At 43.2% G+C, this 17,425-nt stretch overlaps 1 protein-coding gene across 1 annotated transcript in view; it reads right to left on the reverse strand.

The window, feature by feature from the left end:
• The window catches only part of LOC149329978 (uncharacterized), a 143,257-nt gene that overhangs the window by 109,855 nt on the left and 15,977 nt on the right, over positions 1 to 17,425 (reverse strand). The window contains exons 5-6 of the mRNA XM_089559338.1: positions 7,307 to 7,360; positions 6,331 to 6,543 (exon numbers count right to left, since the gene is read on the reverse strand). Coding sequence (XP_089415464.1) covers positions 6,331 to 6,543; positions 7,307 to 7,360 — 267 coding nt within the window. The remainder of the gene's footprint in view (positions 1 to 6,330; positions 6,544 to 7,306; positions 7,361 to 17,425) is intronic.

Here is a 17,425-nt window from a genome sequence, read left to right on the forward strand (position 1 = left end):
CGTTATTCATTGCAATGATCGCTGTTCTACTAGAAAAACTCAGCACTGCTCTGCAGTTTGCGTTCTTGCTTTAATTACCAGTAACACACATTCGGAAAATGGGATGGCACAGTGGAGGAACACAATTGCTAGCAGTAAACATGTGAAAAACTCTCGACAGTGTACTAAACTCATGCAGTCATCTTTAACTTAGTTTGCAAGACAGCTAAATTTAGCAGACTACAGGGTACTTTTCTCATTTTCTAAAGCTACATTATTCAGAGCCAGTTATAGATGTGCTACGAATGTACTCTATGATAAAGGGAAGTCTTAGTAGGCTAGGAGTGTATAAGAAGGTTCCTTTCCTTACCTCATGCTTGGAGATGTATACCACAATCCAAGGCTTGCAAACGGCTGTATTTTGAGTAGTCTGCCAGGTTTTTGTCAAACAAAAACTTTGGTCAAGAAATTAAAATGTATGCTTAAATACGAGTCAGGCATGATCACATATTAAAGTATACAATTCCAGCAACTTGCGCTAAATGCATGAAGCTATGTTTAACAGAGTCGCCTGATAGGTGATACTCATGTGATTTCAGAGGAGAGTATAACTGCTGCCGAGTACATCTGAATTTAAGGCTTGCCTAGTATGGGAGTCTATAATGAGAACATAGTTCTTGTGAATCCCCCCCCCATACTAAACTTCACAACTACGCTGCTTGTGCGCTTGGTTCTGTGTTTATACTAGGAATCCGGAAACAGATGCTCCAAATGCAGTTTGCATCCCATTGGCTGTGGTGAAGAATTCCTTGAAGGAAAGTGGAGCTTGTTTTTAGCTCAGTTTCAAACTGTTGCTACTGATGTGCATTTTTGGAGACTGGCTTGAGCTACTTACAGAATATATCATCATCACCATCAACCTGACTATGCGCACTGCAGGGCAAAGGCCTCTCCCATGTCTCTCCAATTAACCCTGTCCTTTGCAAGCTGCAGCCACAATATCCACACAAACTTTCTAACCTCATTAGCCCACCTTACTTTCTGTCGCCCCCAGCATCGCTTGCCTTCGCTTGGATTCCACTCTGTTGCCCTTAAGGACCAGCGGTTATATTGGCTACGCATTATGTGCCCTTCCCAAGCTCATTTCATCCTCTTGCTTTCAACAAGAATGTCATTAACCCACATTGGTTCCCTCACACACAGCACCTGCTTCTGGTCTCTTAATGTTACACCTATCATTCTTCTTTCCATAGTTCATTGCGTTGTCCATAACTTAAGCTGAACCCTTTTTGTTAGCCTCCAAGTTCCTGCCCCATAGGTGAGTACCGGTACGTCAGGCTAATGATGATGATGTTGCACTGTGTACGAAGAGCAGTAATATTGTCACGTGCTACCTATGGACTCTGAAGGAACAATGAAGAAGTGCGCAAGCAAAAGAGGAGGTCCATGCCAGAAGATGACAGCATGAAGAATAAAGACAGAGGTTTCAGCAGCGGTGGCGGAAGGTAGAGCAGCAGTTTCGCAGTAAAGGGTGAGGAGATCAACACACATGATGGCCGATCGGTTATCGTTGGAAGAGCGGGGAAACAGGCCTAGCAGGTCGAGACCCACTTGTTCGAGGATGCAAGTGTCCCAGCGGAGAAGTTGTCAGAATGTTAAACCGCTGACACTGCACACACACCTGGCTATGTAACGCTGAAGCGTGCGACGCAATTTTGGCCAATAAAAACATTCTTTGACATGGTTAAGGGTCCTGGCAATCCCCAAGTGCCCAGCCATGACGTCATTGTGCGTTGTGTGTAGAACATAGGAATACAGAGTAGCCGGATGACGACGAGAAAGTGCGCAGTTTTAGATGAGTAATTCATTCAATAGAGTAAACAGTCGTGAATGCAGAAAGGGCTGGCGTCGGGTCACGGGCTTCGGCAAAAAGCGGCATCAAGCACTCATCCTTGCATTGTTCGGTCTTGAAAGTGGCAAGATCCGAAAACTCTGGGGAAATGGCGGCAAGATAGTGGTCAAAGTTTTCATCATCGAAAATAGTAGACGCGAGCAGCAGCGTGCGTCGGTGTGTTGGCGGCCACTTTCGTAGGACACTCTGAAGTGGAACTCTATCAGGTGTAATGCCCACCAGGGGTCGCTCAGAATCACAAGCCAGCACAGAGAATGATGGTCTGTGATCACTGTGAAAGCATGTCCCCAAAAGTACGAATGAAATAATTGTACGCCAAAAACAACGATGAGATGCTCTTGCTCAGTCACAGTGTATTTATGTCCAGACTTGCTGAGTGTGCAACTGTCATAAGCGACGTGTTGACTGCCGTCATGACATTGGATGACCGCGGCACCCATGCCGATGCCGTTGGCGTCACTGTGGAGTTCAGTGGGTGCTTCTCGGGCAGGAATGACGCAATATTGGCTGGGAGGTAAGGAGAAGCTTGAGCTGGCGAAACACGGAGTCGCATTTGGGAGTCCACTGGAAAGGAATGTCTTTCTGCAAAAGACTTGTAAGCGGGTGGGCTAAGTTAGAAAACTTGGGAACGAAGCGCTCAAAATATGCCCAAGTTCCTCAGAAACTCCTAAAAAGTCTTAAGAAACTCCTGAGCTTTTTCACAGAATTGGGCTCTTTGGCACTGCTTACAGCTTCAATCTTCTGCGGGTTGGGCCTGACACCATCCTTGCCAGCCATATGAGCAATAAACGGAGATAGAGGAAGAAGCTATTGGATTTTGGCGTTCACCGAAGTGACACTTCTTAGAGCTCAGCACGAGGCCCACTCTCTCTATGCAGTCCAGGACAACCGCAAAGCGGCTGTTATGTTCGGAGAAGGTCCTTCAAAAAATAACAACATCATCTAGATCACACATGCAAACTTGTCACTTCAGGCCGCATAAAAGCGTATCTATGAATCATTCAAAAGTGACAAGAGCGTTCAAAGGCTGAATGGCATCACATTAAATTCATAAAACTCATCAGGTGTCACGAACACTGTCTTCTCTTTGTCTTTCGGCTGCATCGGGATCTGCCAGTATCTGGAAACTAAGTCAGCAGAGGGAAAGTGGGAGGCTGAGTGGAGGCAGTCGATGGCATCATCAACACGTGGGAGTGGGTAAACATCCTTCTTTGTGACACTGTTGAGGCGGCAATAGTCGACACAAAATCGCTGTGTGCCATCTTTTCTGACGAGGATCACTGGAGTGGCCCAGAGGCTTGACGATTTCTGAATAATGCCCTGGTGCAACACGTCACGGACTTCTTCATGGATTATTTGACGATCTGAAGGCAAGACGTGGTATGGCTTCGGTCTAATGGGTTGTGCAGATCCAGTATTTATCATGTGATGGGTATGGGAAGCTGGAATCGTCGGTGGTTGGTCGCAAGCGAAGTCAAACACATCTGCATGCTTCAAAAGAATGGCCACCAATATCCTACGGTCGCCGATGGGTAGGGATTTGTTGATCACGGCCAGGAACTGAGATTAGGTCAGGTCGCGGTGTCTACTTGGACGGGAAACGTTGTCAGTGAGCGAGGCAACTTGCACAGAAAGCCGTTCTTCAGAGCTGGCGAGTATTAAACCGCATGGCAATACGGCAGGTTCATTGGAATGATTGACAGTACAAAGAGTGGCTTGGCCCGTGAAAATATTGAAATTTTGGAACACGAATTGAACACAAGTGCACAGAGAAAATGTCTTTGAATATCGCACCAAATATCGCACATCTGTTCACGCTAAAAATATTTTCACAAGAAGATTAACGGGCAACCTTTATTATTTTCCGAACAGTCTATGGACTTTGGAACGCAAGTAAACAAAGTTATACAGACACAGCACCAAGCAAAAAAAAACATAATGTGCACAGAAGTGTGCACTTGTTGATCATGCAGGATAAACAGCATACAACCTTAAATGTGGTCATGCAAAATGATGATGATGATGAATTTTTATGATGCAAGGGCATCTGTCCCCTGGCACAAAGTTTTTTCTTTTACTCATGGTGGGCTCAAAGACGCATTTAATAAGCACTTAACCCTACAGAAGCTGAGCACCAGGAAGGTTAAAGCTTGTACCCATTGTATCCCCAGAGTGCACCCGGCGGCACTAAGGACCAAACCCTGCACACCTGCCACATGTGAGGCAGAAGCTCAAACGACTGGGCCACCGGTGCGGTTGGTCATGCAAAACGAGTGACCAACTGAGTTCCATGAACTGACACATAAGTTGCCACTAATTAATAGCATGACGGGTAGTAAAATCTTCATAACTCGTATTTCAAGAGACCAGAAGAAATGCCCGATTTATTTGAAGGTTGACACATGGAATGCCAGCCCCACCCTCAAAATAATAAAAATAAAAACTACCAAAAATGCGGTGACAGCTTATGAGGAGGCTCCGTTGCCCAAACAACAAACAGCCTGTGACGAGCAGCTTCGGCATGCCAGTTGATGCCAGTTGACAAGCCAGTTGATGTTGCCACAGGCTAGCAGTTAAGCTCAGGAACATAATCTACATGTCTACACTATTCCTTAGCCTAGCAACAAAGATTCTCCTAAAATTGTCGGCACTACTTCTGCTATAGGCACATAAGAAGTGCATGGTCTATATGCAGCATGCAATAGGCGGGATTTTTGTACTATCATTTGCACTGCCGATGACACCTCAATTCAACCCCACCCCTCCGTCGGGGAAGTGGGCTTTCCTCATACCTTAATTTATCAAGAGATAGCGGAGCTCATGCTAGAAAAGCTGTGACAGGGACGAGACAACTGATATGGGTGCGGGCGTTATGCATATATCACATTATGGGTGAAAATAAAAACTCCAGGCTTTCACGCTGTGATTGTTAGAAAGGGGTGGTTGGCCATCTTATTCTCGTCACATGTGGGAAGGTACAGCAACAGAACTGCGCAGGAGGTCCAAGCCTCCCAGTGTCAAAATGTGACCAGCCCCCATGATAAATAATGCTAAGACAATGACTTTGTACTGTTTTCCGAACATTTATTATTGGACTGATTTTTTGACTGATACTGATGTGCACTAATCGATTTCAAACAATGGACCCAAATTATGAGCTTTACAATACAATGTTTATCGTCGGCACTAATCATAGCATTTACCAGCCACGAACCTTGTAGCGTGTTATCGTGAACACCTTATGTAAATCAAGAAGGCTTTTTCAAATAACACCAACACAACATGGAAGCTAGCAGAATGTGAAATGGTCACGGACAGTTGCTATTCTGACAGACAAAATAGATTAAACATGGCGTGGAAACAATGCTCCACAAATATGCCATTTATATTAAGCAGAGACAGTGCTCTGAGAAATGGTAAAGCAGATTTTAGTGAAATCATTTGTTAGTTCTTGCTCCAAACAACAGAGAACTCTTCAAACTAACGCAAGACACATCATTTTGAGGCTGAACACCTACTTGACCTCACTCATTCCTGCCACTAACAGTGCTGGAATAAACACAAAGGTTTACACAAGAACAAGTTTTCCTTTATTGTCATACTAATATTTGTAGGTTCAGTGATATTAATAAGTGAATTTCTAATTAGTGTCACAAAAATTATCCCACTCAGACTGCACGAATAAAATGAATTATTGTGCAACCTTTCACTCCCCCAAATCTCTTTATTGAGGCAGGGTGACAACTAGCGCCAGAGAATAACACTGAGTACAATGTTTTCGAAAGTCTCGGTCCAACAAGAAGTGATGCTACTCATGTGTGACAGTGATTTGATTTCCGTTCATGCAAGTTTACAAGAATAGCAGGCTCCCTCTCCATCTTCAGGAATGACTCGGAGAGAGTGTGTGCGCAGTCTAAAGGCATAAAAACTGTCATTTCCAGACAAGTTTGTCCAAATGAACAAAGCATAAAATGTAATTATTGATGTAGGTTAGCTACCGGCACCTTTCATAGGGTAGTCAGCTAGAATCATCTTAGCTTGTAGACAAATTTGGGATTAGTCAAACATTTACACCAGGGGCATCACGGACCACTGCTAGTTTTTGTGAACAGCCTTCTTGTGATAGCTCAAATTCCTCCTCTCGCTGAATTTCTTTTGACACAAGTCACATTGAAAGGGCTTTATGCCCTTATGGGATCTGACATGACAAACAAGCCTTGAACGTGCCGCAAAAGCCATGGGGCACAGCTGGCACTGATAGGGCTTTTCACCCGTATGGGTGCGGATGTGAGTCACCAGGCTCATTCTGTGTGCAAAGCTGCTACCACAGTGGTCGCAACGATAAGGTCGCTCGCCTGTGTGAGTGCGTTGGTGTGCCTCCAGATGGCCCTTTTGTATAAAACTGTTACCACAGTGGTCACAGTGGTATGGGCGGTCACCTGTATGGACTCGGAGATGCCGCACAAGATGGCATCTGCTTTTGAATCCCTTGCTGCAGTGGGTGCATTTGTGCAGCTTATTTCTTGCAGCTTTACTCCGGTGGTTCCCCATGCCAGAAGGAGTAGATTCCATGCAGCGGCTCACAGGGTGCCTTCCTCTGGTCGAATCTTCCACAGCAGGTGCACCATGGCCGCTCTGTGTGACGACTGAACCTGTGTTGCACAGGCGGAGAACTTTAAAAAACTGCAAGAACAAACAATCCACAGTTCATTTGGAACTAGGAATAAATGTTGAACGCAGTGGTCACACTCATCAAAAGCTGTGGATGTCTGTCAACAATTTCATTCAACAGGTCAGCCTTAGAACTCGGGCCTCAAACAACACGTCTCTATAGTCATTTCTGCACGCGGGCAAAAAAACATTTAGGCTGCAAGAAATGTTGCCACTGCCAAAAAAATTGGGCAGGTTTTGCAATCCACCCAAAGGAGGAGGAGGAGGTAGAAGAGGAAAGGCAGGGAGGTTAACCGGAATAATAATCGGTTTGCTACCTAAGTTGCTGCATTGGACCCTAGTGCTTACATGACTGGCATCATGGCGAACACTGTCCAAAGTCCCCACAGGTGGGCTTAATGGCTAAACAAGTGGCAGTCTGCTATGCTTAGCCCAATGCATGATGCCATTTTCTTCCTTTTATTTCCTCCTTAGTGTCTAATAGGAGAAAACGGCTAAAGGCTATAAGCCGGATGAGCCCTTGGTCTCCTGTACAATTTCTTTGCATCAATGAACAGAACTCACAGCGGAGACAGTTCGGTGAGTATAGTTCACTTATCACAGAACAACTTTGCAGAATATTGAACGCCCATATCACCATCATTCACCAAAGTCCGGTAAACTAAAGCTTTCGTATCCTACAAACTGCTCTTTGAGAGACAACCTTCACGAAAGCATACAAGGAGAAAAACTGCCGATTCTAACCTGGTGAGCTATGTCCAGAAGGTACAGCATGTTTGTGGTCCCTGGAGCACAAGCCTGCATGTGAAAACCAGATTACATCCACTAAGACACTTAGCTCATGTGGTGTTATGTGCATGACATGGCGAAAGTGGAATAAAATCTCATAAAACATCTTTTCCCGGTTGTGTAAATTCAGTAGGGCTAGCTTGAAAAGTAGTGAGTTAAAAAAGAAATATTCCGCACTTAAAATTCTCCATGAAGATGACTACTGTACCTGTGGTCACGAAAAACTGATGATTGCCTACAAATTCATAGACCTAATGGAATGGAGCCAACAGCCATTTCATCGACAAATGAACATGCACAATTTCTCGCTTCAAGGGAAGGACAGCACAAGCCTGCCTATACAGGCGTAAGAACTAACAAGTGTCATTCATGCTTAATGAACCAAAATATTGATACAGCCGTCATTTGCTTATTAATTAAGCCTTCTATGCTTGTTGTACTGCACACAGGGAAAAAACTTTCAAAGCATAACTACTGAAGAAAACACCCAGATTACAGCTGCCCACGAATGTGGCTATATGCCTAACGTGATGTTCCACCTCCACAGTCTCCAAGAGTGCAATTAATCGAGTAGAAGCAAATCTGAAATTGTACACTATTCTGTCCTAAATGCAATTAGAGCATACCAGATTTACTCGTGTAGTACCCTCACCGCCAATTTTGGGACAAGAAACCAGGAGGGGGAGGGGGGAAGAAACTATCATGACCGAGTTTCTCCATACGCTGCTCTGAAAAAGGTTCAAAATGACCAGCTTTCTTAACACCATGGATGGCACTGAAGCCCATTTCTGTGAACATGATGATGAGGCAAGCTCATTGGAACTAATAACAGTGAGAGCTGAAGATGACAGTGATGAATTTTTTAAGAAGCAAGGGCAGCATTGGTCAAAGAGCATCGTGGTGTAAGGCACTTTCGTTAACACAGGGGGGATCTAATACCCATTTCCAGGCACTCACTAAAGCAGAAGCCAGAAGGAAAGCTTGCGTATCGTACCACAGGTGGGTACCTAGCGGCACAGGGAATCCAACCCAGCACATCCTACATGCGAAATGCACGCTCCAATGATTAGGCCACCGTGGCAGGGAGAGTGAATGTGGCAAGAAACAGCGAATAAAGATGCGACTTGTCATCAGATGTTGCAATATTCTGAGCAGAAATCATAGCAGCACTACACTCGTTTTACGAACATTTTGTGATGCAAGGGAACCAGTCAGGCGAAACTAAAAAACGAACACTGTGGATTAGTAAATCTGGTAAAACTGGCACTGCACTGTGTAATAGTGTAAAAAGACAGCTTAAAAACACTTAGCTTAAGAAGACATAGGTCAGTTTTTTTTTTAAATTGCTTGCATCATAATAAAACAATTTCCAGTTCAAAAATAACGAATCAAAGACCATAACACCACCATGAAATGAAATCCGTACACGATGAATTCCAGATGTGCGGATATACATTCAGTATTGTTAGAAAACTAAAAAAAAACATAACACTGTCAAATTACAGTCCATACAGCCAAATGTAACCTGCTTTTAAAAAGGCCTCAGAATGCAAGCAAAATGAGCACAGCAATGAACTTAGTTTAGAAAGTCACTAATGCTAAGAGTACATTAATCACAGTGTACTCTTCAGCAAAACCAGTAAACAGTGGCAAATACAATGGGATATAAAATTCACCACAAAATACAGCACAGGTTTTTTACAGCTACAGTCATCACAAAGCCCCAACCAGGAGACAAAGCAGAAGTGCAAAGTGGTAGAGTTACATCGAATTACATAAGCAAACATCCGCAGATTCGAGCTCATACACACAAGATTAAGAATAACGGTTGAAGTGTAAAACACAGATGCACAAAAGGTGAATAATTTCAATGCACACAATTATCACCCTTTATTTTTCTTCTTTTACTGAAAAATGAAAGAATATTGCATAGATGAAAAAGAAACAATGCCCCATGGTCATTCAGCCTCTCAGTGACCAAATAATGTGATTCTACTACTACTAATCGCCCACCACGAGAGTACACATGTTGCAGGCTTTACTCAATTGCTCTATGTGGTCAGGTGTTCTGTTAGTACCGTGACTGATATGGGAATCCAACTGAGAGCTTAATTTAAGCTGTTCAACCATTGCATGCCAGTGAGTGCTGTTACACGACCCTTGAGCAAAGAAGAAAGAACTTGGTGACTTTTTTAATCTCGCTACTGCCTCGTACCCTCTCCATTCCAAGCCTGATGCCATTCGTGTGGAAAGAATTTTACTGTTTACAAAATGAGTTCACTAAAAAAAATTTGTTTCGAGGGCAGTCCTCATTTTCCTTATTATTTACATCCTTGTAATTCAAGAAAAATCATTCAAAACACTTCCATCTAACTCTGTACAGTTTTTATCAAAAGCAACCAGGCTGCACGTTTTGCTTCTCGGTCGTATATTAAAGCTATTATGCCAGCCCTCAAGCTCTAAACCTCTGTATGGTAAGAAGAACCCCTATTCTCACCTTCAAAGAACTTTTTGATCTTTAGGGAAGCCGTGAGGGCCCTGTTATACGAGTGAGAATCAAACCATGCAGCCTGGTTAATTTTGACAAAGACTGTACATAGCCACAATGCACCGAGATCATTGCAAATGCAATTTCCTAGCTTATGAGCATCAAGCAATGGAGTCATGGAAGGCTGGCAGGTGTGGTATTAAGGGTTTCTTGCTCTGGAACCTTGCACACATTGGCTTATCGATAATGGCCTGCAAAATAACGAAGAACAAATGAGTGTCACTACAAAACAAACACAAATGCCACAAGCAACGCGGCCTGTGTGCTTTTGAGCAAATGGCAATGTACAAAGAAGTAAAAATGCACAAAATCTACGTCTGACTACACATTCTGCCATCTTCTTTGTTCTGCGGGCACAAAATGTGAAAGGATATGGACAGGGAAAAAGAAGATCAATGGCAATGTACTGTAAACTGTGAGTAAAAATTTTTGAAACTGATGTTTTCTACCGGCTTAAATACAATGCCACTTGCCATATTTTGCAGCACAGCTGGTCTGGAAAGTTCTCTTAGCACAGACAAATGGATTTTCATGCACCTAATTTTGCACACGCATAAAAATGAAGGTAAAGTTCTGCATATGTAGCAGTAGGTTACACTCAAAGGTGCTTCATCAGGCATGTACTCTGTGTCATCCAGATAGTGCTCCTCATGCCTGCAATTCGAAACATTGTGTAGCAGATTAAGGAGAAGTCTCCAAAGCTAAAACAACATTGGCTAAAACAACATTGTTCATATGCTTTGTGTATCGAATACGTATAATGCAGTTCTAGATCAATGTAGTGAGTCATGAGTAGACCAACTCAGGCTCATATTGAGAGCTTGAGAATTATCTGAGTGATGAGCAAGTTGGATCCGGACTCAAATTCAGATCGTGACGCGAGTCCTGAGCGAGTCCGGATTAGTCTCATATTATGATCTGTGTTTTCGCAACAACGGTGCCCGCTTTGATTTTTTTGCCTCCTTGTTTAATAACAGTGGAGAGCAGGAATGATTAACTGCCGCGACCAAGGACACCTGAGGGCGAGGCTGGCTGGCGATGTCTGCGGGTGACCGAAGAAGGGGATTCTGCGGAAGCAAGGAAGACAGTATTTTGTCCCATCCCTATTGCTAGTTTGTGCAGGTGCAGTAATTAGCCGGTAGCTTTGTTCAAGTCCCTCCATGCTGCTGAGAGTTCATATTAGTAGAAAGATTTGCAATCAGCACAACATTTGTGACACGCAGATAAGCTGTTCACTTTTGGTATAAACTTAACCCAAACAGCGTCAGATCAAGAACATACGTCCATGAGCCTTAATTCGGACCTCTATATGCAAACATATGCGCGGCCGAAAAGTATGACCAGATTACTGAGCAGTCAGGAGATAAGAAGATGAGAAACTGGTCATGATATCTGGCCACATATGTGGCTGAAGGGACGTCAGGGATGCAGTGCATCCAACATCGGGGTTTTTTTACATTGCATCGACAGACTACCAGCTTATAATGCGATCCTATGCTTGGCCACAGAAATATTTTCACTCCTGATGCCCCATGACTTCGTTTGTGGCTGTTGAGTAATGGTCGCTGTCGTGACATGTGGCAACACTCTACGTAGGTGCGGATGAGATGTCCTCCACTGACCTTTTGAAGGCAGGATTAAGCATAAAAATATGGTAACATTCATAAGTTACAACCAACCAGAAAAAGAATGTTTCAGTTGCAATTTCAAGCTGAATAGCCAACCGCAATGCAGATATGACTGTTATGTAATCTTTTTTTTTATGTAATCTCTTCACCTGAAACTTCCTAGCAAAAATATTATGCCAAAAAACAGACAAAAAAGCAGATATGAAATAAATAAAATGATGGCTAGAAGTAGAGGCATTATCACAACTAAGAAAGGCGGGACAATTTATGAGCCTGGAAAAACTAGTGCATAACTTGCAAGGAACTCTTACAACAACACACAATGGCAAAGGTGCCATCAGACTGCAAGAAACATCAGAATGAAAGAATTGCACGACACATCACAGAAATCGAAGAAATACAGCACAGAATAAAATAATAGCCTTCAATGGGAAAAAAATAAATGTATCATGATTAATTAAAGCTTAGGAAAAGGAAAAGCAAGTAAAGAAACAATGAACCACTTTAACTTTCTAGGCGAGGTGACACGATCGCCACAGGCCTGATACAAAGGGGATGCCAACAGTTATCTATTTATCTAGGGGACATCTCTTCGTGTGTGGTACAAAGACACGTCCTTGAATACATATTTTACAGGATAGGAGCATCAAACTATGGATTGGCATAGGCTGGCAGCAGTTCCGCTGGAATCTTCTTCTCCTGGCTACGGGTGGTCCGCCAATAGCTGAAAAACTGAGAACATACAAAAAAGGCCCGGCAGACACACAAAAGAACGACTCCAGCATTGTTCAATACTTCTATGGGATGTAGTCCTGCTTTTTAATGTAGACCATTTAGTGGAACTGAAGGGTGCCATGCATTTTTCATTCCTGTGAATACTTGCAGGCCAAGGGGGCTACTTCGGTATACAAAAAAAAAAAAGACTGGTGATATGCCATGAAGCTGTTTGTACCAGTTTCGGCGTAAACGGCTGGTTACAGGTACCGCCACCGGGATATGGTTCACCAGCCTCCACAAGTCACCATAACGCACCATGAACGGTTTTCACACATAACGCCACAGAATTCATAAATCATCACCCTTTTTACCGCAAAGCTTTAGACAGCAAGATAACAAATTGTTGCATTTGCTATGCGATTAGGAACACTGAAGAACGCAGACATCCGAGAAGAAATGCGAACGGCGCGATCTCCACGAACGTGCTGTCTTTGCTAAAGCCTGCTACAAGAAAAATAAGGCGTGGAAAGCTCACTGGCGGCCGAGTCAGTGAGAAGGCCACGGCTGAAGACACTCACCTAATAACTCCGGCAGCTTTCATTGAAGTAGATTTGTCTGTTATTGCGGTTATACACTTCTGCAGCTTTCATGTTACTGGTAAAGGCGTTAATAAGCCCGAATTTTTCGTGATTGCGCGATGACATTTGGCACGCGCGCACAAAGACGGACCACGTCTTCACAAGCGCACGCTGCAAAAAGTGATGTTCACCGGGTCGCAGGGAGTTATCCTTTCTCTGTCTGTAGGCCCACAGATTTCCTTCTGCAAAGCTTCTTCTTCTCACGGACTGACAACACACAAAATCGGACACGCAAAGCAACAGATTAGGGAACTGGCACCAACCGACAACACACGAATTGTGTGCGATAATTGATGCCGTCCGCGATGCAGCTTGCGCCATCATACTTGTTTCTTGCATGGGTCTTTTTTTTTTAGTTGTTTGCCATTAGGCACAATGAAAAGGGAAAGAAAGTTATAAAAAAGAGTGTAAACAAGCCTCGCTTAAAAAGCGGCAAAAGTTCGCGATGGCAGGGCACGTCTAAAATAAATATAAAAAAAAACAATTTAGGAACATGTAAAGAATCAGAATTAAATAATAATAATGACGCAGAAAAGTTTGATGTGTGCACAAGATATAATTGATTGAACATTGGCTGTCAGTTGTGATGTTCAAGCGTGACTACACTGTAAGCGTGACCGAAAGCAAAACCGAGTTTCGACACTCTTGGTTTCGATATCGCTCCATATTTAGCGCAATGCTTGAATTTTACATCCAAATTTTGTATCCGTAACTCAACTTGTATGCGCGATGGTTTGCTAGTCGCCACTGCGTACTGCGCGAAAAGGAACCATAAGTGGCGATACTTCTCCACTGTATTGAAGCTACGCTCCACCGACTTGTTGTGGCCGGTTTTTTATTTGCTGAATGCGCTGTACATGAATACGTCCAGCTCGATGCCGCCACGCACAACGCATGTCGCGCGTACCCTTTGCATGACCAGGGCCTTTGTTGCAAGGACCTGATCATGCGTAGAGTTTTAAAATACAAAAAACGCGATCAGGTGACGCTGCAAGGCCCTTGTATGCTGCGTTGCGATTGCAGTTTTCCTTCGGCAGTTGTAATGGATATCGGCGAATTCCCTTTCCCCCAACCTACAGGGACTTCAGTATTTATCTGCCGGAATAAAAAAAAGTGGGCGCAAATATCAAGACCAAATATATATCGCACACGAGATAGCATATATGTTGTCTTGCGCCGAGTTTTATGGCGCATAAACGACTGCGACTATCATGCCCCAACCAAAGGATAGAATTTGCTTGCTTTTAAGAAACCTCTGAGATATGCTTGTTTTTTATTAATATATGTAAAAACACGAGACATATCCACAAGCGCACTTTCAATGAGTAAACAAGGGTGAAAACACCGGTAGACATTCAGAATAAAACATCGGCACTAGGCTGGATTTTCTGTAACTGATGAAAAACTGATGCTGCACACACATACAGTTTCCAGAAACGCTGTCCGAGCAGCTGCCAAAGCAATGGTCTGTGCCCCAATGCCAGTCGGAGAAGCAAGCGATTGCTTGGCTCGTAGGTGGGCAAGTTGTGCGGTTCCTCTAAGATGCCGTTTCATTTTCTTGCTAAAATAAAGCCAAAGGAAGAACCATCACTCAGCCAACTAAAACATGACAAAAATCCTAACGGGAACATTCAAAACAGACACGAAACTCACGCAGGTACCAAGTGAGAATTTCGGTTGCTTCTTCCTCTGACAGATGAAGCATCCTGTCGGATCAGAAGCTTGGCTCACATCTGTGAAAGCAGTATCGAGATCAAAAAGAGTTTCTTCATAATTAAAGAACCTGCAGACAAGCACCAATGTTTAATTATTTATCAAATATCATAGGACACAATTTCTGATCTCATGAGCAATGTTTGCTTATGATTAGATCAGCAGATTGCATACAGGAATTTTGAAGTCTCTGTAGACGGCGACATCAGCTGCGTATGTGTTAAATAGGAGTTTGTTACAATGTACCAGTTATCTTGGCTCTGATGCATTGCGGTAGTTCGTCAAGGACATGTAGCGCACAGCGATGCTGTAAAGCAGAGGCGCTAAGATCGGTACGTGTTCCCAGCCGGTGAAAGAAAAAAATGAAGTTGAACGGCGTGTGCTCGGCGCGTTAAGACGGCATGGGCTATTCGGTTTGAGAAGCCTGCCACGCTGGACCTCTTGTTCTGGTGCTCCTTTGTGACCCCGTAAATTCTCTACAGACATATTCTAAGTAAGCGTCATTCATCGCAATGACCACCGTTTTATTACAAAAACTCAGCGCTGCTGCGCAGTATTCATTCTTTTTTTATTTTACAATAGGATGCATTCGGAAGATCGCACGGCACAATGGAAGAGCACAATTGCCAGCCGTAAACACAAAAAAAACAGCCAGCAGTCTGATAAACTTGCGCACTCATCTTTGAATTAGGTTGCAAGATATCTAAATCTAGCAGACTGCTGGGCACTTTTCTCATTTTGGTCAGCTACATTTTTCAGAGCAAGTTACAGATGTGCTAGTAATATCCTCTATGATAAAAGGAAGTATTTATAGGCTAGAAGTGCATCATTGGTATTTGAGCACGTTTCTTTCCTTACCTCATGCCTGGAAATGCATACCACTCATTTCAAGGTCTGCTAACATTGACTGTATTTTGAGTTGTCTGCCACGTTTTTAACAAGCAAATTCTTTGGTCGAGAAATTAAAATTTGTCTAAATACCACTTCGGCATGTGTACAGATTTAAGTAAACAACTGCAGCAACCTGCGCTAGGTGCTTGAAGCTGTGTTTAACAGAGTAGCCTGACCAGTGATACCCAGGTGATTTCAGAGGAGAGTATAACTGTTGCCAAGTGCATTTGAACTAAACATGTTCCTAGTGCGGGCGTCTGTAATCAGTACTTAGTTCTTGTGAATCACCCAATATTGATCTTCACAACTACGCTGCTTGTGTGCTCAGTTCAGGGTATATACCAAGAATCCGGAAACAAATGCCCCGAATGAGCTGTTTTGATCCCATTGGCTGCGGTGCAGAATTCCTTGAAGGAAACCTCTAGTTCAGTTTCAAACTGTTGTTACTTATGTGCATTCCTAGGAGGCTTGCTTGAGCTACTTACAGTACATATCATTCATCTTTAAATTTGATCCAAGATATTACACATGTGCTCCTCACCTTAACCATCTGAGTACGCACTCCTTCTCATGCATTCAACGTTCAGTCGTTTCAAAGCACAAATTTTTCTGCATAAAAATTTTTTCTCACATCTGTTGAATGCCTTTATTATTTTCAAAACAATGCATGGACTTTGGAACCCAAGTAAACAAAGTTATATTGAAACAGCACCAAGCAAAAAAAAACGATTTGCACAGAAGTGTGTACTTCTTGACTAGTCAGCATAACAGTATTCAACCTGAGATGTGGACATGCAAAATGATGATTAATTTTTATGGTGCAAGGGCATCTGTGGCCAAAGAGCGCCATGGCACAAAGTTTTTTTTTCTACTCAAGGTGAGGTCAATGACCCATTTCCCAAGCATTTCACCCTAAAGAAGCCGAGCGCCAGGCAGGGGAAAGCTTGTACCCATTATAACACTGGTGTGTACCGGCGGCACTGTAGACCGCACCCCACACCACCCATATGTGAGGCAGATGCTCAAACGACAAGGCGACCGCTGGGGCTGGTCATGCAAAATGAGTGACAAATAGAAATCCATGAACTGGCACATAAGTGGCCACTAATTAGTAGCATGAAGGGTAGCAAGACCACAATAACGTGTATTTCAAGGGACCAGAAGAAATGCAAGAATAATCCAAAGGCCAACGCACCAACTGCCACCCGCACCCCTAAAAAAATTAAAAACTGTCAAAACTGCAGGTACAGCTTACGACGAAGCTCCATTACCCAAACAGCCAACAGCACATGGCGAGCAGCTTTGGTGCCGGAAGAACAAGCTCGATGTAAACGAGGGGAACACTTGTTTGCATTGAAACGGTGAGACTGCTCATATATATATATATATATATAAATATATATATATATATATATATATATATATATATATATATATGGGGCCACCTGGCCCCATTACCAAGGAGTAAAAGCGGCATTAGCGTACGGATTTCGCATTTTTAAAAAAAGTTAGTAAAGTCTAACTTTTAACACCCTCTCTAATATATATATATATATATGTGACCTATAAGACCCATGACAACACAATAAACACAGACACTCAATAAGCAACTTTGGTGTGCCGGAAGAACAAAGCAGATGGAACTGACAGGAACACATGTTGGCATCAAAATGGTGAGACTGCTTATAAAAAAAAATATGACACAAGACAACCCAATGGCACTGAAACTCCCTTGGACGTCCCATGGACATCCACAGCACGTCTAAGGGAGTTTCACTGACGTCCAGTTGGCATCGCCATGGGCTAGATGTTAAGCTCAGAATCTGAATCTAGATGTCTAGGCCATTCCTTAGCCTAGCAACAAGGACCCCTCTATTGTTGGCACTACTACTGCTATAGGCACATAAGAGGACTTATAATAAAAAAATGACTATATTTC

This window comes from Amblyomma mixtum, chromosome 9 (genome assembly GCF_055824585.1).
Source record: "Amblyomma mixtum isolate Tamu chromosome 9, ASM5582458v1, whole genome shotgun sequence".
Taxonomy (NCBI): Eukaryota; Metazoa; Arthropoda; class Arachnida; order Ixodida; family Ixodidae; genus Amblyomma; species Amblyomma mixtum.